Source organism: Denticeps clupeoides, chromosome 3 (genome assembly GCF_900700375.1).
Source record: "Denticeps clupeoides chromosome 3, fDenClu1.1, whole genome shotgun sequence".
Taxonomy (NCBI): domain Eukaryota; kingdom Metazoa; phylum Chordata; class Actinopteri; order Clupeiformes; family Denticipitidae; genus Denticeps; species Denticeps clupeoides.
The window spans coordinates 15,553,028-15,573,529 of record NC_041709.1 but is presented as its reverse complement, the minus strand read 5'-3'; the positions used below and the strand labels follow the sequence as shown (position 1 = coordinate 15,573,529).

General features: G+C 43.9%; 3 protein-coding genes across 8 annotated transcripts in view; 1 reads left to right on the top strand and 2 right to left on the bottom strand.

Annotated features, from left to right (window-relative positions):
• The window catches only part of pde8b (phosphodiesterase 8B), a 43,988-nt gene extending 41,001 nt beyond the window's left edge, over positions 1–2,987 (top strand). For all 4 annotated transcript variants that reach the window (XR_003749053.1, XM_028971523.1, XM_028971522.1 and 1 more), the window contains exon 23: positions 334–2,987. Coding sequence is in view for 3 of the 4 variants with exons in the window: in XM_028971523.1 (XP_028827356.1) it covers positions 334–398 (65 nt within the window). In the remaining variant the exon portion in view is untranslated. The remainder of the gene's footprint in view (positions 1–333) is intronic.
• wdr41 (WD repeat domain 41) lies at positions 2,983–11,311 on the bottom strand. Its single transcript, XM_028971526.1, has 13 exons — positions 10,954–11,311; positions 10,771–10,886; positions 9,085–9,133; positions 8,789–8,917; positions 8,473–8,535; positions 8,251–8,362; positions 7,801–7,863; positions 7,374–7,478; positions 7,116–7,300; positions 6,696–6,817; positions 5,141–5,226; positions 3,825–3,958; positions 2,983–3,516 (listed from the first exon to the last, which is right to left on the bottom strand). Exons 1-13 carry the CDS (start codon positions 11,077–11,079, stop codon positions 3,373–3,375), a joined length of 1,434 nt encoding a protein of 477 aa, XP_028827359.1. The 5' UTR covers positions 11,080–11,311; the 3' UTR covers positions 2,983–3,372.
• Positions 11,312–16,204: 4,893 nt separating this feature from the next.
• On the bottom strand, positions 16,205–20,002 carry otpa (orthopedia homeobox a). Of its 3 annotated transcripts, none has more exons than XM_028974023.1 (3): positions 19,600–20,002; positions 18,860–19,293; positions 16,205–17,603 (listed from the first exon to the last, which is right to left on the bottom strand). In XM_028974023.1, exons 1-3 carry the CDS (start codon positions 19,673–19,675, stop codon positions 17,082–17,084), a joined length of 1,032 nt encoding a protein of 343 aa, XP_028829856.1. In that variant the 5' UTR covers positions 19,676–20,002; the 3' UTR covers positions 16,205–17,081. The 3 variants fall into 3 exon arrangements, with proteins under 3 accessions (XP_028829856.1, XP_028829857.1, XP_028829858.1); XM_028974024.1 differs by having other exon boundaries at positions 19,639–20,002; XM_028974025.1 differs by having other exon boundaries at positions 18,860–19,346; positions 19,639–19,767.
• Between the last annotated feature and the right edge of the window lie 500 nt (positions 20,003–20,502).

Genomic DNA, 20,502 nt, shown 5'->3' with positions numbered 1-20,502 from the left:
ACACACACACACACACAGGTATCAAGACCCTGAGCCTTGAAAAGCAGGCTGGACAGGCACACTGACGGTCCGTCCTCATTCGACAACCTGCCCCGGGCTGTAAGGAATAAACACGTTAAATGGAGCCGCACTTTATCAGCAGAGCAACTTTTCTCTTTCATTGTTTCTCTCCATTCCTGTCTGTTGTGAGAGTGAGACCTGTACACAATTCAAGTGTGAAAGGAAAGAAAGGAAGAACGCAGAGAAATCAGCAGGTTATGAAAGCAGAAAAGCAGCTGTAAAGGGCCAGCGTGAAGTATTAAAGCTTTTCTATGATTTTTTTTTTTTTTTTAGGCAGTAACACGGTGTTACTTGGCTTGGAGAGCAACTCCAGCCCCGCAGAGCGTGCGTTAATGTAATAGAACTCCCCACAGGAGAGCTTCACAGAGCCAGAACCAGGGCAGGCGGGCAGACCTGCCCCCACATGAGTCATGTGGCCCTGGGGCAGCCTTCTTCCTCCGGAGCGCTCAATCTGGAGGTGACGGTGAGGGACACGACTCCCTCAGCGATTTGATCAAACTCAAGAGGGCTTCTTCTGCACTGTCCTGCCTTGCACCTCCCGCACCCCGACTCTGACCGCTACTGATTTCTACTTGCATAGCTGATGTGGAGATGAGCTGAGGGTGGTTGGGTGGATGTGTGCCTGCAGGATGGAGGCCCAGAGACACACTCACCTGTAGAGAGACTCGCTTCTCAAGGTCTCAGGTCAACGTACTGCCCTACCAAAACCAAATACATTTCCACAAACATCAATCCCCAGTCCTGAGTCATGCTGTAGGAGATTGCTAAGCTTTTTTTCTTTTTCTCAGTGATATGCTGTATAATTCTCTGTTTTTATTATTATTATTTTATAATGGGTCTGACAAACACTGTTAAGACCTAAAGGTGAGAAACAGAAGTATATCCTATGGATCATAGACACATAATACTGTATCATTCCTGCACATTTGAAAGAGACTGTATTTATGATATATATTGTAATTATGAAATGCGCAGAGAGGCACGTCGACTTGCGTATAGAGTAACAGAACACACAGATTGTATTTATTTTATTATAAGTATTACAATTTTTTTAAACAAGGTTTTTTTTTTCTCTGACTTAAGTCACTCCACTGCTACAAAACTTGTGATGAATGTAAACTGGTGTTGGGGGTTGCTTTGTGTGGTCCTTACCAGCAATGATACTATAAATCACACTGTATGGTTTTATGGAAATTACATTCCTAGTATTGAGAACTCTGACCATATAGGACCCAGCTGTGTCACCCTGACAAGTATTATAATAGTATGGGGTGTTTTTTTTTTTACCTGACCTGTGAAATATGTTGATTTTAACTAATTTTCTTTTCATTTGAATGTTTCATTGAATGTAGAAGTCTTGGAGCCAAAAATATATTTCATTATACCCCCTAAATTACTATAAAAACTAATATATATAATTATTGTTCTCAGCCTCAATCTTTATTTATTTTTTGTGACTTTGCAAGGACTCAATGGTGCACATGAAAGGGCATAGTAAAAGAAATCTCAGAAAGTCTGACCAAGAGGTCCATATACAGACTATACAGTCAAATAAACGTTCCCAAGTGCCATTTTGTATTTTTGGACAGGCTGAGGTTTAAACCTGGAAGACATCACTGTACTGAGGTTCAGCAATGAAAAAGAAATACTAAACTTATGACAGTCACTTCAGTTTTTTGGATTTTTCATCTAATTTTAGAAATTAATTATGTGACCAGAAACCTCTCTCTGTATCAATAAACACTCCACAGAAAAAAATGATCTTCATCAAGCTGAGGCATGTGGAACAAAAAAGAAAAAACAGATTTTTATTTGTTGCATTTTGTCTCCCCCTAGAGGCTGGTTTGACAGTGAGGACCATTTATCATACAGCTCTAGTTGACTCTGCTATTTATTTTACATCTACTGAGTTCCCTCCACTAAATGTCATGGGAGAGGTCTTGATATCTGATTGCACATTCTTCCAGGATGGACATATAAAGGCAGCACTTTTCTAAATGTTAACATTACCATAATGCAGTATATTAGAAAGTTTGTGTTTATGTACATCTAAACAAATTTCTCAAGAGTGTGTTATCCAGTCCAAAAGCACAGTGAGCTTATCTGCCTCACTGTCCCGAGCATTAGAATAAGCCATAGACCAATAATTTATGCCGAGATGATCGGTATGAAAACGCTACACTTAAAAGCTCTGCTTTTTGCTCAGTAGGTTACTGAACAATGTTTGTTAATGATTCTACTGATTTGCCATGTAAGCCTCATTGCATCGTACCGCAGAGGCCATGGCAAGAAACATGCCTTAATCCATTCATAAGACCAATAAAAAAAATATATATATCTGTACAGGCTTTGCCATGGATCATCAGTAGCAAAACTACACAGTGTGCATCGCAACCATGACATTGTCATGGACAAATACCTACCCATTCACCTCTCTCCCCACTTGTTTTCTGCATTCCAGCTATCGTCCATTCTGAACTACGGGGTCTGTAACCAGCTCACAAAAAGAGCCTGACTGAGTGGGATTTGTTTGAGGTTTTTTGGGTTTTTTTTTCCCCTGAGCTGTGTAGTGTCTGCAGATGTTTTGGGTCACCATTTTTAAGTTATTAAGGTGGGTACAATAATGTGCCAATTGCTCCTGGCAGCATGTTTGACGGAAATGACCGAGCAGAAATGTAAATAAGCTATATTTTTTAGAAGAGCTTGCGGGATCACTGACCGCAGACTGGTAACTGATTATTCAGACAGTTTGTGTATTTTTTGAGGACTTTTGTCATTTTGCTGACAGTTGTACTAAATGTATGTAAACTCATTATGTACTCATTCTACTGTTTCTTTTAAATCGCTACTGTTTATTATTCATCTTTTTGGAGGTCACTTTTATAAATGTTGTATTTGTGAAACAATAAAGTTAACTTTAAATAATTTTTTCTTGATAATGCACATTTATTAAATTCCAACATTTGTGTCAACATTTAAAATCCAAGAGAAAGACACCATGCACAGGTAAACTTAAAAGGTAATTGGGAGAATGATTTGAAAAAATCACGTATCCACAAAATAAAAATATGTACAATACACACTCAACATTAAAAAATTAGGTGTAGCAGTTCGTTACTTTCAGATCAGCTTAAAACAAAGAAAAGCAGCTTTAAAAATAAAGTTTTTAGAAACCTACCTGTCAAACAGCAGTGAAATACAGATATTAAAACAGGAACATGCACATGAAAACTGCAAACACGGTCAACAGGACAGTCTTTGGCACACTCAAGCTTCAGCTTTAAGGAGGCTTGGCTGCAGTGCTGTGAGTGTTCAGCACAAACCCTGGTTCTCCTCCAGCTTCTGGAAGACGGCCAGGCTGCGCAGCCGCGACTGTCGCTCCCCGTCCTTCCACAGGATCACCAGGTGGTCCGTGGAGCACGTCACCAAGCCCTTCTCCCCAAAGCTCAGGAACATCTGAAGAAGTTTGAGAACACCTCGAGTCAGACTGACCAGCGCAGGCACAGACGAGAAATGCATATATGCATTTGGCCATGTGCTCATGTTCTGGCAACAAAATAGGCAGTGCAGACATAAACCTCTTTAAAAATATATCTCACTGTAGCACTGATTATCTAGCTGACACTTTTTTTTTAATATTCACTGTAGCTGTTCAGTGTTTGTATTTAATGCCAGAAGAAACTGTGATTATCTCTGTGGGTAGTTCTGATTTGCAGTCAAATAATATTAAGCAACTAATATGGAAGCAATGCAGCTCATGTAACCTGTATGGCTCCAGAGTGACCAATCAGATCCCCAGTCAGCTCAAGGCTCTTTAGAATTGGTACTTCAGGAACCTTCTTCACTGGGGGGCATGTCTGCTTACTGGACCGGCCAAAGGACCACAACCCAAAGAATCCTGTGGGGGTAAAGGATTGGCCATTAATTAAATAACATTCATTATGAATCCAAATAAAGATAGAATCCTGTACAGAGCTGCTTTCACAGTAAATATGGTGATAAATTGCTATTAGAAATGTAAATGCTATTTGTTGTAAATGAAAATGTTAAAACTAGGACAAAGTCGAAACATGTAAAATGAATGGGTCTGATCCAGAGAAAATTCGGCCATGGCTGAACTAACTGGGCTGTGAAGCCTTTGACAGATGAAAGCGCTTCACACACAGGACGTCACACACACACACAAACCTTCCTCTCAAGGTAAGTGATTGATGAATAGGGTGAAGGTACCTGCAGGCTCAAATCAATCTCAGAAAAAAAAAAAAAAAGACACTGAGGGGACACAAAGGGAGGTAAAAGACAAATTGGTGTCTGAAAACAGGACAGAGATGTCTACTTCACATGGGTCATTTCTGAATGTTTAGGACCTCTGACCTTTCGACTGGAACAGTTGTTTGTCACTGAGCTTTGACGCTTGAGCTACTACGAAATATACCATATAACATAGCATTCTACATTCAGGGTCTGGACAAACAACACAGAACCAATAGATGGCACCACATTCGATAAAAAAAGTATTTAAATCAGTCTTGGAAAATGGGGGATTCTCATAACATAACTGCTGCTTCTAGTGGTACACGGACAGTCTCTGAGATTCAAGTATTTATTCTGTCCAGTTAGAAGAAAAAAAAAGTGTAAAACATTCCACATTATTCCAACATGTAGTTTGGTTCTGGTTTTTGGAGTATGTTATAAGAATGGACGTGAAAGCTAAAGTGAAGTGATTGTCATTGTGAAGCACAGCACACGGTGACACAACGAAATGTGTCCTCTGTATTTAACAATCACCCTTAGTTAGCAGTGTGTGGGGATTTTGCTCAGTGGCACCTTGGTGGTTCAGGATTCGAACCGGCAACCTTCTGATTACTCGTCCATTTCCTTACCCACTAGGCCACCACGTACCTGCTGATCATAGATCAAAAATTTTAAACTAAAATTTATCTCAGGTAAAGTTAAATCTGACTACAAAAATGTGCCAAAGTGCACCATGACAGCATGGTAGTGCCATAGTTGGCACATTAACACACACCCAGGTTCAGGATCCAGACCCAAAACCAACCAGTGGATGCTGTCTGCTAACCTGGAGAGGCGGGCTCAGCTGGCAGAGGGAGGGGCTCCATCTCCCACATCCTCACACTTCCATCCTCAGAGCACGACATCAACTGCCTGCAGACAGATTCACATCAACCAAAAACATTAAAAGAAGAGCCATTCTGGGTTTTTTCCTACAAATGAACAGAAAGAACACCACATCAGGTGATGTTTTACAGTTGAAACCAAAAGTTTACATACACTGTATAAAAAGACATAACTTTTTTTTCTTACTGTCTGATATTAAATCATACAAAACCCTTTCAGTTTTAGGCCCGCTTGGATTCCCAAAATAATTTCTATTTGCTAAATGTCAAAATAATGGGTGAGAGAATTTTTTTATTACTTTCTTCAAAGTCAAAAGTTTACATACACTAAGGTTACTATGCCTTTAAACTATTTGGGAAAGCCCAGATGATGATGATGTCATGGCTTTGCAAGTGTCTGATAGGTTAACAGAAACCACAGGCCCACCTGTGGATCACACATCAACACACTGCTGTCTTTTGTGACACCTTGGGAAAGTCTAAAGAAATCAGCCAAGACATCAGGAATTCCAGATGCCTGAAGGTGCCACGTTCATCTGTTCAAACAATTATACGCAAGTATAAACAACATGGGAGTGTCCAGCCATCATACCGCTCAGGAAGGAGATGGCTCCTGAGTCCAGGAGATGAACGTGTTCTGGTGCGGAATGTGCGTATCAATTCCACAGCAAAAGACCTTGTGAAGATGCTGGCTGAAGCTGGTAAGAGTGTATCACTATCCACAGTGTAACGAGTCCTGTACCGACATGCTCTGAAAGGCTACTCAGCGAGGAAAAAACATTAATCCCAAAGCGACATAAAAAAAGACAGATTACACTTTGCACATACACACAGGGACAAAGACCCTAATTTCTGGAGACATGTCCTGTGGTCTGACGAAACAAAAATTGAACTGTTTGGCCATAATGACCATCATCATATTTGGAGGAAAAAGGGGGAAACCTTCAAGCCTGAGAACACCATCCCAACTGTGAAGTATGGAAGCATCATGTTGTGGGGGTGTTTTGCTGCAGGAGGGACTGGTGGCATCATGAAGAAAGAACAGTATGTTTAAATATTAAAGCAGCATCTCAAGACATCAGCCAGGAAGTTAATGGCACAATGGGTCTTCCAAACGGACAATGTCCCTAACAATGCAAAATTGGTTACAAAGTGGCTTAAGGACAACAAAGTCAATGTTTTGGATTGGGCATCACAAAGCCCTGATCTCAATCCCATAGAAGATTTGTGGTCAGAGCTGAAAAGATGTTTGAGAGCAAGCAAAAAAAGTCTCTAAAAACATTAGCTCACACATTATTTTGACATTTAGCAAATAGAAATTATTTTGGGAATCCAAACAGGCCTAAAACCAAAAGGGTTTTGTATGATTTAATTTCATACAGTGAGAAAAAAGAAGTTATATGTCTTTTTATAATGTGTATGTAAACATTTGGTTTCAACTGTACATGCATTGCACAAACACACACACCATGCAGAGCAACCCAAATCCAATGTTACCCATCAGACAGGAGCATGGTGTGAAGGACGTTGGAGTCGTGGGCCATCTTCCTGTAGGCCACAACATTCCTGGAGTGGATGTTGTAAACATAGAGCCCACTGCCCACAGCAGCAAGAATCACCTGAGAGAAGAGATGCTATGATTATAATGAGGATCTATGAAGTAATGTCTGTAGTAAATGAACATCAACTTGAATCATTTTAGCCCTTAATGTCATTATATAAAACATATTACATAAATGATTATTCATCAACATTAAATAACTTAACAACACTTATAATCAGGCTACAGTTGTCATTTAAGACAAATAATAAACATACATATTTAACATATGTATACACATATTTATTTGTAAGACATAGACAATGAATTTCACATTGGTGTGCCAATTCAGATCATTTTTCTTATTGTCTTGCTACCTCTCCATTGGACGCCAGGTGGTGGATGGACATATCGCTCTGCTTCTGAGAGACAAATCTGATCTCGGCCTGTCCATCACAATGGGGCTCCTCCCACAGGATGTGCTCATAAGCCTGGATGGTCCAATTTACCGCATCCCAGATGATCAGTTCACCCACGTGAGAGCCGCTTGCAAACAGCCCATCTAAGAGGTGAAGACGAGTCAACTGTTACTTCCTGAAGATGGCCTGATCCCTCTGATCATGGCACAGACTCACCGTTCACATTGATGAGGACTCGGATGCTGTCGTGGTGATCAGTAAGCTGCCGGAAGGGCTGAACAGAAACTTCCAACTTTGAGGAAACTGCCAATTTATAAATGACTGCAACAAACAAAAATAATAAAAATATGTCACTGTGTTTTTAAGCAGCAAAATATATATATTGTTTTATGTTTAGAATATTTTAAAATAGGGATCAGATGAAGGGATTGGGAAGAGCATTTAAAACCCAGTAATAAACAGAGCTTTATATACTTTTATATGCAATACTTGCCATTACTGGCAATGGCATGTAATTTGGCTCAGTTTTTTGTGTATATATAGGCGATTTCCTTTGCAAATAAAACATTTCAACTGTACAGAATTTAATCATTAATAAGTGTCTACACCAGGCTGATCGTAACGTCTCATGACGTCCACTCACCTATCTCTTTATCTACTGCAGCTGCTACATGCATCTTGGGCAGCTGTACCATAGCAGTGATTGCTGAAAGACAGGATAAAACACGCCATGTCACATTCTCACTGACCCCATAACGCATGCAAGGACATGGAATAACCTATTACAATAAATAAATCAGACCAAATTGACAGGCCCTAAATACTGAATAATAATAACAGTTTTCAGGCCTTTACATGTAACATAAATATCTGATATGTTGTACACAATATTGATGAATCTGTAATGCTCAACACATCTGAGAACAGTTCTAGATAATCACAATATGTGACTAAAGACATAACAAGATCCCTTAGGTCTTCTTTTTTTGACTACGAGAGCAGAATTTAACTAGACTGTAACCTGTGTGTTCAGTTCAGCTTAAACTACAACACTGCAAATACGTTCACAGTTCACGGAAAGTGGATCATTCACCTGCGTCACTGTGGACTTCTCTCTTGCACAGTAGTTTAAAATCCTGGTTCCACACACATAGTTCATTTCCTCCAGAAAGCCAGAGGTCAAGGTGCTCCAGAACCAGCAGGCACTGTCATACATGCACATGAACAAAAAATAAGTTTTTAAAGGAGAAAAATCTATAACATGGCGAGTTATTCTGTTAACCTTCTATAACTACAGTAACCTGAATACACGTGCCTTAACAGAAGACTGGAGATCAGAGATGGTCTGGACTCGATTTCCAGTATCTGGATCCCAAAGCTACATTACAGTTTAAGGGAAACAAACTTCAATCAAAAGAAGCTTTGATATTTTGGAGGGTAAAAGTTAATGCAGACAAGTAATATTAACCATGAATATTAAAGATGACATTAGCCTGTATAGATTTGTACACCTCTGAAAACAAACATTAATGGGCATTCTTGACTTTAACGGAGCTAGAAATGCAATGGGAGATGCATTACATGGGAGATGGGAGGTTGTGAAGTCTGTCCTGGGTTCAGTGAAAGGATACGCTTAGCGATCGATCGGAGGAAGCTGTGATGATGGAGGTGTGTGAGGTGTCCGCATTGATGAGGCTCCAGGCCACCATGGCTGTGATCTGCTGGGAGTGACCCCTGAGCTCCATAAGCCGCTCCCCTGTCTAACATACAGACAGACGTTGTATTGTATTATCTAAATAATTCAGGTACATCAGACATTAAAGAGTATACAATGCCTATATTACAACAACCCCCAAATTCATACCAGAGTAATCCCTGCTCCAGACATTTCCAAGCAGTGTACAGATGTATAGTACATCATACTCACCTCAACATTCCACACTAAAACCAGGCCATCATCTCCTGCAGAAGCAAATCTAAAAGAAAAAAAAACATCATGTTAGCGCCCTAGTTCTGTACTCAGCTACTTGTACTCAACATAATGTTGTCATAAGTGTTTTGACAAAAATGCAGTGTGGTTTAGATTTTGATTATTTGCTTATTTTTCTTTTAGCATAATGGGTGGTAAATAAGTGAAGTACTTTTTGCACTACTTTTCACATAAACAAAAACATCAGAAAACAAAAGAAAAGAAAAACATTATTTTAACAGATTTATTTAGATTCCAGCATATACATGTGTGTGTGTATATATGCTACAATATAAATACAACTGCTTCCCAAATATTAATATTTAAAAACGTTTTTGCTTACTAAATGTAATATTACAGTATAATAAGAAATGGCCTGAATATGGAAAATAATTAATTGAATACCTGTCGCTGTAGTCTGGTTCTGATTAACTAAGAGTTTGACGATCCATTTACATTTACAGCATTTATCAGACGCCCTTATCCAGAGCGACTTACAATCAGTAGTTACAGGGACAGTCCCCCCGAGACACACTCAGGGTTAAGTGTCTTGCTCAGGGACACAATGGTAGTAAGTGGGATTTGAACCTGGATCTTCTGGTTCATAGGTGAGTGTGTTACCCACTAGGCCACTACCACCCACACAGCAAGATTTGAATAATAAAAGTAGCCAAAACGAGCTGAAGAATGCCTCTGCAGCCCATGACTGTATCTGAAGAGAGCACTCGTCCCGCAGCTACAGCACAGAAGAGAGAAGAACCAAGACAGCACAACAGCATAAGAGTGACTTTTAAAAGATCTGGGGACACTGGTGCACATGAGAAGGGAGGCCGTCACGACCAGGCCAGTCAGATAAAGAGCAGAGGTGGGCTTCAATGAGGGGGCATTACTGGAGCAGACGAGGCGTAAAAGCCTGGCAGACCAATAAACCTCCAAAAGTGGCCAGATGCGGCACATTTCAGTCTTACTGCAGAAAAAAAAACAGAAAAGAAAATCCCCCAATGCTGCAGTTCACTGTAGCGTCAAATGCAGCTGCCCTCCGCTGAGCCCTTCATTATGTTGCCTTGTTGTTTTTCATGGTTTATACAGTGGACCATGGCTATGTGAGGGTGATGGGTGATGTGAGGGTGATGTGAGGGTGGGGCCTGTCCGCCACAAATCCTCCTGCTGTGATTATTAGACTCTTGTCATGGTCTGTGGGTTTGCTTTTGGAAAGGATCTGGCCAAGACTGCTGTGTCAATCAAGTCTGCCGGGGAGGTGAGTGGAAGGTGGAGGGGATGCTAGGCGGAAGGGGCGATGGGTGTAAGCGGAGCTGGGTAAAGGGGGTGAGGTTGGGTGGAGGCGGGGCGCTAGGTTGAAGGCCCCCAACCCCGCCCCCTTTACCAGCCTCCCCTTTTATACACCCGCTGGGCGCTGGGTAAGGGGGCGTGGTTGTGTATAGGGGGCGTGGCGCTGGGTAAAGGCTGTGCTGCGTAAAGGGAAGGCTGGTAAAGGGGGCGGGGTTCGGTGGAGGCGGGGCGCTTGATAAAGGCGGGGCTGGGTGGAAGGGGGAGCTGGGTGAAGGCGGGGCTGCGTAAAGGGGGCGTTGCGTGGGGGCGGGGCTGCGTAAAGGGGGCGCGGCTGTGTGGAGGCGGGCCGCTTACCTGCTGTCATCAATCTGCACCAGAAATCGAACGATGTCAAAATGTCCCTTCAGCACCTGCAGCTCAGTGAAAGGGTTTTTGGGCTGTTCCTCCCCAATGAACAGCGTCGGGCTCTTCTACATGGAGAAACGCGCCTTCAGGTCAGGAGGCTTCATCCGAAAGTTGCTGAGTAAAGATCCTCACCTCCACCGCGCCCTGCGCCTCGCGTCCGCCCAGGATCCAGCGCAGCATCGCGGCGACCGCGCGGTTCTCTCCTCGCCGGACAGGGTGCAGAGACCTGCTACGCCCGCTGCCCTCCCCGCAAAACATGCATCTTTAAAGGGATTCCGGGGATTCGGCAGTCCGCTGTTTACATCTCCCCGGGGCCGCCTCGGGGGTTTTATTCTACCGAATAAACAGCGTAAACCTCGCGACGCGCTTAAAAAGCGTCGAGGTGTTAAATCACAAAAGGTCAAATAAAGAAACGCGAGGCAGAAGCGACATAAATACTCAGAAGATAATCAGGCCCCAGTTAAAGAGCAAAACGCGCGTGCACGTGACCCTAACTACGGAAGCCCGTGACGGACACGCGCCTTGTAGGCGTTAACAGCAACGCGAAACTCTTCTCTAGACCGAAGGGGACGGATAGTCTACATACAATATACATATACTACAGTACGCACATTCTCATTCAATGTGTTTTCATGATTTCCTTGACCATTTACGTTGGTAGATTCTCACTGAAGGCATCAAAACTATGAATGAACACGTGGAGTTATATACTTAACAAAAAAGTGGAGACCTGACCTCCACAGTCACCGGACCTGAACCCAGTCGAGATGGTTTGGGGTGAGCTGGACCGCAGAGTGAAGGCAAAGGAGCCAACAAGTGCTAAACACCTCTGGGAACTCCTTCAAGACTGTTGGAAAACCATTTCAGGTGACGACCTCTTGAAGCTCATCGAGAGAATGCCAAGAGTGTGCAAAGCAGTAATTAGAGAAAGGGTGGCTATTTTGAAAAAAATTGAATATAAAACATGTTTTCATTTATTTCTCCTTTTTCTGTTAATTACATAACTCACCTTCAGTGAGAATCTACAAATGTAAATGGTCATGAAAATACAGAAAACATGTGTAGGTGTGTCTAAACTTTTGGCCTGTACTGTACATATATACCACCATGTATCCCATGTCCACTTTTAAAAATGGGGGGGGGGGAAGCAGTCGGAAAATTGTAAAATTGCATGTAGTAAAGAAATATATATACATAGAGAAAAGAAAACAATAGTTAGAAAACAAGTAAAAAAAGTATGCATCAAGATAATGTGCTTATAATTCCATTGTATGATATTAATCATACATTTTTCATAACAATAGTCAATATAGATAGTACCAGTGTACAACAGAATGCAAATAAGGTTAAAAAGTGAAACTTTACACATATATGCCCCCTCGTTTTCTAAATCTTTTCTCTGTGTATTATATTTTCCTTGCTATACGTGAATAATCTGTACGTGTCCAGATCGTGTTCCTGTAGGAGAGATTTGAGCGATCCCACGTATCACCACTAGATGGCGCGCTACACCAACACGAGCACAGAGAAGAGCTCCGGAAGGCGACTTGCCCACAAAACATTAATCCGCTCGTTTGTTCGTTTTTGCTCGTTTATTGTCAGCTTACACGTGAAAGGGATTGAATATGTAGGTTCGAAATAAGAGATAAAATGTGAGATACTGATTAATCTTTACTGTTAAATCCTTTTTTTTGGGGGGGGGGCTTTTCTCTTGACTCTCTCCAGCCTTCAGTCAATATTAAGACTGATGGAGTATTTGCACCACTGAGTAAGTATTTGAGTATTCCTGCACCATCTCGGCCTTCTGGCTGTTGGCTCTCCGCGGCCCCCAGACTCCTTCAGGGTCTCCTGACCCACCGTAACCCCTGCTTCGCCTCCTCCATCATTCACTCTCTCTCTCTCTCTCTCTCACACACACACACACCATTCCACGGGTGTGAGTCCCAGCAGCTCGCGTCTACTCCCCAGATTGAGACGACATGCGGCTGAGGCCTGTGACCTTCATGGTGGCTCAGATCCGCGGCTGGCACTGATTTCTGATTTAGTGTCGATCTGCTGCGCTTGTCAGGGGCCACGAGGTGCTTTCCATGCGGTAATAGAAAAGCTCAAGGGCAGCTGGAGATGGGAGGAGGATGAGGGATGGAGCGACGGAGGGATGGGGGGGCTGGTGTGGGATGTGTAACTATCAGTCGGCTATCTGAGTGGGTGACACGGACCTTTTTTTTTCCTCCTCCTTTGTCCTCCCCGCTCCTGAATTGTCACAAAGGAACATTTGTCCGGGCAAAGAAAGAAACAAACGAGGCAAAGACAAAGCAAAACAGCATCCTGGGAGGAAGGGGGGGGGTGACATATTCACGCGTCATTTGGAATCACGCACACGGCCGGCCGAGAGAGCCGTAGTGACCAGTGGCATCGGGAGGTGGCGCTATTGTCGAACCCCCGGCAGCCCGGGACCGCGACACCGGCCCTGCTGGCAAAGCATGAGGAACGGGACGAATCCCGGCTTCCGGGACACGCACCTCCAGCCGAACGGGGCTATCCCATAAAAAGAGAGAGAGAGAGAGAGAGAGAGAGAGAGAGAGCGTCCCGGTGTGTCACCCGTCGCCTGTCGCGGGGAAACAAATGATTATTGCGACGTGAAAGGGGAATTAAACGATGATCTAAATGGGTGTTCGATAACGGGCCCCCTCTCCCGCGCCGCGACTGTCCGCCCCGGTACACGGCGACGGGGGCTCGTTTACGTCCCACCGAATTATCTCTTCGATTTGCGGTAGCTACGATGCCGTTATGCCGCAGACGGTGAAGATTATTATTATTTTTTAAGGTTTTTTGGACATTTTTATCTCTGTGCAGGGAACCGAAAAATGTCGTACCGAACGTCACGTGTTACATTCGTAAGTCACTTTAATTTCTGTTTTTTTTTGTTGGCAGAGAACGCTGACATAATTCCAATACCATGTCACATCTGTAGCCTTTTAATCAAATTAGCATATTATTACAAATCAGCAGATTTTCATTTATAGAATAAAACACAAGAATTCATCTGACGTTAAATAGAGTTTTATTGTCACATCAGGCACATCACATAAGGCACACAGTAGAGAGGAGATAATGTCCTCCTGGACCCCAAAAAAGGTGCAACATACAAAATGAAAAAGGACAAACAGCACACCAATAACAGGGATTGATATAAATATGCCGAGAGCGCCGTGATGGCGTTCAAAAGTGTGAGAAAACTTCACAAGCGTTGTTCCACGACGGTAGGCCGCACGGTAGACCTCGTGTCCCGTCGGAATGTCTCTTCCACGTGGAGAAACGGTCTACACCAGATCGACTGGACGTCTGCTTCTCGTTGTTCACACGAGTTCGTTTTTATTCTTTTTTTGTAAGCAGTTAGAACTGCTGCAAGCAGAGCCGTGGATCTTCTTCGATCTTCTCGAAGGCGAGGACCGACCCGATCTCGCTTCCCGTTTTTCTTATTCGTCATGCCGGCAAAAACACAATCGAGATCTAGTCCTCGATGGGGGGTGGGAGGGGGTGATATATGCAGAGACAGAGGATCTAATGCGCCATTAAATGTCCTGGTTAGGCCTGTTCCATCACGGCCAGCCCACGCGTTCCCGTGTATATTCAAATAATCCACGATCAAATAATCGGTTGTGACGTTTTTTTAGAACGCATTTAGAGGAAAAAAAGGAAAAACTCAGGAAAAAAAGCATTTCATTAAAATGTAAGTGGATGCTTTTTAAAAAAATATATGAAAAAAGTATTAATTTTCACATCCGACTGAGGTAATTTACCACAAATCCACATGGCCACCATGGTGTTGGGCGGCCAGCGTGCTTCGTTCCCACGGATTTAACTACAACTGATGAACGAATTACCTGCTTTGATTCAAGCCGCGCGTTCATCAGCTACATCAGGTCGAGTTTAATGCAGTTAGACCGCGTTCGGCTCCACCTGATGGATTTGTCACGGGTCTCCATTACCCCGCGCCACCCACCACACCGGAAACCCGTCCGTTCGTTAAAACGTCCCCGACTGCGGCGGAGTACCAATCACAGCCGATCAGGGAAACCGGCCTCGGTTCATGAGAAGTATGTCAATGTACAAAAAACAATAGAAATGATCACGACTGTAAAACCTTTGTTGTGCACATGCGTGTATACATACAGCTTCTATATATTTATATAGTGCGTGTCGTCCTTTTATATAGAAAATCAAACGTATATTGTGAACTGATATCCACATTTGTATGTGTGTGTATTAATGTTCTCATATTCCTATTTCTCTTTCTCTCACACACACACACACACGCACACCGGGCCGGGAAATTAATGAGCCTTCATTCATAATCCAGGACAGAGAGAGCCATATTCACCCTTGGATGGTTTATTGACTGATTTCATTTATTTGTGCAAGATGAATTGGAGGTAAGCAGGCGGGCCCTTTCTACCACGCTTCCCGCGACACACTTCCCGCGCTGCATTGTGGGAGAAATGATCCCAGCAGCGGAGGGTCAGCGTTCAGCTCCCTCGTTCGGCGTGTGACAAATTACCTAATGAGGAATGGGCTGCACATTTCCACAAACTAATTAACCCGAGAGATGGCGAAACAAATTATAATATTTATGTAATATCACCTCACATCTGTTTGCAAAGAACACGAATTAAAAAAAGAAATGAAGAACGTACAGAATAAAAAACGCATCACCTGGTGACGTTCCTCTCCGAGCACGGTTATAATACCTTTAATAAACTTGAATACACTCGCTGCTCCTCACACACAGGGGGGAGAGGGAGGGATTCTCGCCATTAAGTGGCCTTTGGGGGGGTTTGGTGACCGGGAGAGTGGCAGTGTCACGGTGTCCTCTTCATGCGTCGCGGTGGCGTTATTTTCAGCCAAATGACGTGGTCGCAAAATAAAAAAACTGCGACTGAAAAAAATTCACACGAAAATGCTACACGTGAATCCGACTTTGTTTAAAATGGCTCGGGATCGATATTTCCTCGGTGAAAAGCAGATCATTGGCTTCACTTTGGTACATTTGTTGCTGTCGCTGCGAGCGAATGGAGTTTCGGTGCTTTGACTGAGCTGATGAGCATAAGAGGACCATACATTGGTTATTAAATTTAATATGCTATTATATATTCTATTATATTATATTATATGTTAGTATATATTTTAGATTTGGATATATTATGATGAAAAAAGAATTTAATGAGAGCCAAAATAATAACGATAATAATAACTCAGATTGAATCTATAAATCACCATGTTTTCCATATAGGTCAATACAGAAAAATAACTATGCCTACAAGCCACCAAGTAACCAAACATACAACAACTATAATAGTAATAATAATAATAATTGCTCCCAATGTGACATATTGAAAATGGTTTTTATTTGTTAATTTACATTCAATTCAGTTATAAACATGGTCCGGGAACAAAACGGCTTGCTCGGTATAAGATTCAAACATTGAAGAAATCCATATCGGTAATAAGCACAGACAATAAACTCAGAACAAATCACAAACTGACCAAATGGGAACAAGTCAAGAATGCTTCATCTACACAAAACATCCTATATTAACAGATTATAAGAGAGAGTCCTTTTTTCTGGTCTTATAAATAATATTTTCCCGTTATTTACCTTGGTCGGCACATGCAGTCAACGCTGATTGGTATCAATTCTCTTCTTTTTGACATCTTTTTCATTTCTTTTCGTTTCATCTCCCGTCCTCCTCTGCGCAAAAGCACACGTCTCTCCTCGTCTTCATCTTATTATTGTTATCATTATTTTAAATATTTTTTTCATGTTTTATTCTGGCGGAAACTCCCCCGGCCGCCGATATCCGTGCACCGCGCATGCCTGGACGCCGCCGTGAGCGCGCAGCAGCGGGATTTTCCCGCCACGAAGCTTCCGTCTGGACGGCCACGCGTCGCCCAGAGGACAAATATGAACAAACACAGAGTGAAACGGGTACTTGGTGAACAGAATGGGTGTCACTGGTACTGATGGGTGGGTGCGGGACAATCGGTGAAACGATCAGCCCAGATAAATAACTGAAATAAATTAATTCGATAAATAAATAAATAAGATAAATAAGTGGACGAAGCAGCGTCCGGCTTCCGTGTTTTCTCGGTCGCTGTGCTGGTCACATGATTCTCTTTTTTTTGTGTGTTTTTTTGTGTTTTATTTTTCTGTCGCCGTCCTCGGACGTCCCGCCGCCGTGGGGAGGGTGGACCGGGCGCCATTAGGTGAAGCTCATGGACACTGTGTGCTCCAGCGCCTTGCGGCGCAGGGACGCGATGCTGGTCCCTCTCCAGACGTCACTGTCCGGGGAACTACAGAGCTGCGGGGAGCCGCCGACGTTGCCGGGGCCGGACAGCGACGCCGGCACCATCCCGGGGAACGTGGGCTGGTACAGGTGCGACTGCAGGCCGGACCCGTTCGAGGACATGTTGGACAGGCCCATGGAGTTGGGCGGAGGGCCCGCTCCCAGGCTGCACTGCGACAGCGACTGCGCCATGGCCTGCTGGCGGCCCAGCGCCGGCGGCAGCTGCAGCTGCGACACCCCCGGCATCCCGGCCGCCGCCCAGCGCGTGTCGTTGGCGTGGAAGGAGCACAGGCTGTCCCCCATGGCGGCGGCGGCGGCCGCGGCCGACGGGAACTGCGGCAGGCCGTGGTGCGTGGGCAGCAGGGTCCCCGGGGCGCGGAACACGTTCGTGGTCTTCTTGCGCTTCTTCCACTTAGCGCGTCGGTTCTGGAACCAGACCTGTTGGAAGACGAAGGTCGTTTCAGTCGGAAGGACGTCGTTTTCTCTCTTTTAACTCGCGTCACGAGCCGCAGAAGAAAAATTGAGGACCATTTCCCACTTAGAGCTAAATGAGCGCGTTGTTTCTCGTAATTTCGTTTCGGCGAATTTCAGTGGTTCATTAGCAAGATTACCCATCGGCCAGTGCGCCTTGCAGGAACCCCGAAACGAGAGCAAAATTATAAAAAAAAAAAAAAGTGATCGCAAAAGACGTTTCCAATGCTTCCAAATAACGTGGGCTAATTTACTCGTACGAATATTTATTTATTTAATTTTTATTATTATTATTATTATTATTCGCATTCGTTATTTTATTTCCTAGGAGTATTATTATCGGGGGTGATCGCGGTAAAGTGACCCCCGCCTGACCGGCCTGCAGTTTATAATGGAACGTAAAGAACGTGTATACGTTTCTATTGTGTGTGTGTGTGTTTATATACACACACACATAGTATATATAATAATAGTATATATAATGTGTGTGTATAACCACCACTGTCGTTGCTAAGCTCCCAGGCGTTTTATAAAATAAATTCATAAAATGTTCATTTCTACCAGACTGTTCATTCCACATCGAAAGCATTCAATTGTAATAACACCATCTACAATCACATGAATAACATTAATAGACTGGATGAGGGCCACCGTGTTTATATCCGGGCACCGCTGCTCTTTATTAAGTTCTCGCCGCGTCGGAGAGGCGGATGATTAACGAGCAGAATCTGCGGGAAATTCGGCCTCAGATGCATTACACTTCAGAGCAGAAAGAAAACGCAATTTCTCATTCCCTTAGAAAAAAAAAAGACGCGGGGTGGGTGGGACGCCCTGACAGCCATTTTACGGCCGGGGGGGGGGGGCTTTTATTTGCGGGTATAAAATGATGATTGTAGCCGGTGGGATCACTGCGCGGTCATCAGATTTGTAATTTATATATATATAAAATATTTTTTTTCGCACATTTAAATAAACCCCAAGGCGACTCCGCGGCGCTGGTTAATAATTCGGACATTACCGGGTATGGTTTTATTTATAACCAGACAATAACCATCCTCACCCAGAGATCAGCAACTACTGCTATTTTAAATATTCTTCTTATTGTTGTTCCTATTGTACGCTTTATAGAAATAATCCGAATGAAATACATCTTAATAAAATACTTGAAAAATAAATTCCGAAAATCAGCTTTGCGAGTGTATTTGACGCGAATGGCGACTGACCTGCACCCGCGACTCCGTCAGGCCGATGCGCAGCGCCAGCTCCTCCCGCATGAAGATGTCGGGGTAGTGCGTCTTGGCGAAGCTGCGCTCCAGCTCGTTGAGCTGCGCCGGGGTGAAGCGGGTCCGGTGGCGCTTCTGCTTCTGGCTCTGCTGCCCGCCGCCCGCCTGGCCGGAGTTCTGCTGCTGCTGCTGCTGCTGCTGATGCTGCTGCTGATGCTGCTGCTGCTTCTCCTGCTCCTTGCCGCTGACCTGCACGCCGCCAGGGTTCGAGCCGGCGCTGCTGATGTCCTCTCCGGGGAGCAGGGTCGCCCCTTCCACGGTGTCGGAGCCCGGCGCCAGCTCCACGGGGTGGCCGGGGTCGCCTCCCCCGCCGCCCAGCCTGCATTTCAGCGCCTCCCTGTGTCCCAGAAGCTCCGCCGCGGCATCCTTCATCCCTGAAAACACAGAGCATCGGTCAGCGTTTCTGTCGCCGGGGCCACAGAGTGACCTGGAGCGGGGAGAAGGCAGCGTCGTTAGGCACCACAAAATACCATCCGAACAACCACATCTACCGAGCAGCATTGCGCGCCGCTAAACCAATCACATCAATTGCAATAAAAAGCAAATAAATCCAATTACAAGCGAATATAATATATAATATAACGAGTAACCACGAACTGGCGCGCTGCTCGGGCGAAGACTAGGCTAGAAAACAAACAGTCAATTTAGCCAGATTGAGAGGAGAAGTCGCTCCAGCTTACAGTAGAGTTGGAGACCGGAGTTGGGCGATGATAACTCACCGAGGCGAGCATCCAGGAGGTCGGCGTGCGAAAGCATCGCGCACCGCTCCAGCGCGAAATGCTTTCGAATTTTTTTTTTACAAAAGCCGAAAAAATATATTTCTCTAGGACTTTAACCTATTTAAAAACATATATATGGCCTAAATGAAAGCAAATTCGTTTTGTGGTTAAAAAAGGAGGTTCCTTGCATTATAATGTTCTTTAGAGGAACGGGGAGGCGCTTAATAGTTGAATGAACCCATGAGCTTCCTTCAAATAAGAGCCAATCAGAATTGAAGCCTGGGGGTGTCGGCCACCCCGAGCCCCCCGCGGCCCGAATTCCCAGCCGCGCCGCGCTCACCACTTCATTTCTCCTCATTTTGTCGCCGACGCCGGAATTTGATTCTGACTCCGAGTTACCCCCCTGTATAAACCGAACTGATTTAATATCACCCCCCCCCCCCTCAAACCAAAAGACGCCTTACGGTCGTTGCTACCTGTTTAATTGGGCGTGATCTCTTACGAAGGGCTGTAATTAATACGAAGCCAGTTAGCTGATGCAGGACTGCGTATACATTTAAGAAATAAATCGAAACACGGACTTGTGTAATAATCGGTCCTCTCCCGGTCTACATCCATCTATCTATCTATCTATCTATCTATCTATCTATCTATCTATCGAAGTATATATGTAATTTGTAGATTTTATATGATTACGTATATGATTTTATTTAAAACATATTATATATATATATACGTGTTAAATTGTATAATTGTGTTTGTGTAAATCGTCCTTACACACATCTGTACATGTGCTGCATTTTGGGGGGCACGTACGGCCATTTAGAGACCAACTGAACCCCCTCTAATCTTTCTGGTTCCCGC

Bases quoted from the DNA above. Each gene is read 5' to 3' on its own strand.
- wdr41 (XM_028971526.1), bottom strand. From the start codon at position 11,079: ATGTTTTGCGGGGAGGGCAGCGGGCGTAGCAGGTCTCTGCACCCTGTC. The intron at 9,134-10,770 runs GTAAGCGGCCCG...TTTTTCTTTTAG, and splicing joins GTGCAGATTGATGACAGCAG to ATTTGCTTCTGCAGGAGATG. The intron at 7,864-8,250 runs GTGAATGATCCA...CCTGTCTTTCAG, and splicing joins AGAAGTCCACAGTGACGCAG to CAATCACTGCTATGGTACAG.
- otpa (XM_028974023.1), bottom strand. From the start codon at position 19,675: ATGCTTTCGCACGCCGACCTCCTGGATGCTCGCCTCGGTGAGTTATCA. The intron at 19,294-19,599 runs GTAAGCTGGAGC...CTGTGTTTTCAG, and splicing joins CTCCGGTCTCCAACTCTACT to GGATGAAGGATGCCGCGGCG. The intron at 17,604-18,859 runs GTCAGTCGCCAT...GTCTTCCAACAG, and splicing joins TGACGGAGTCGCGGGTGCAG to GTCTGGTTCCAGAACCGACG.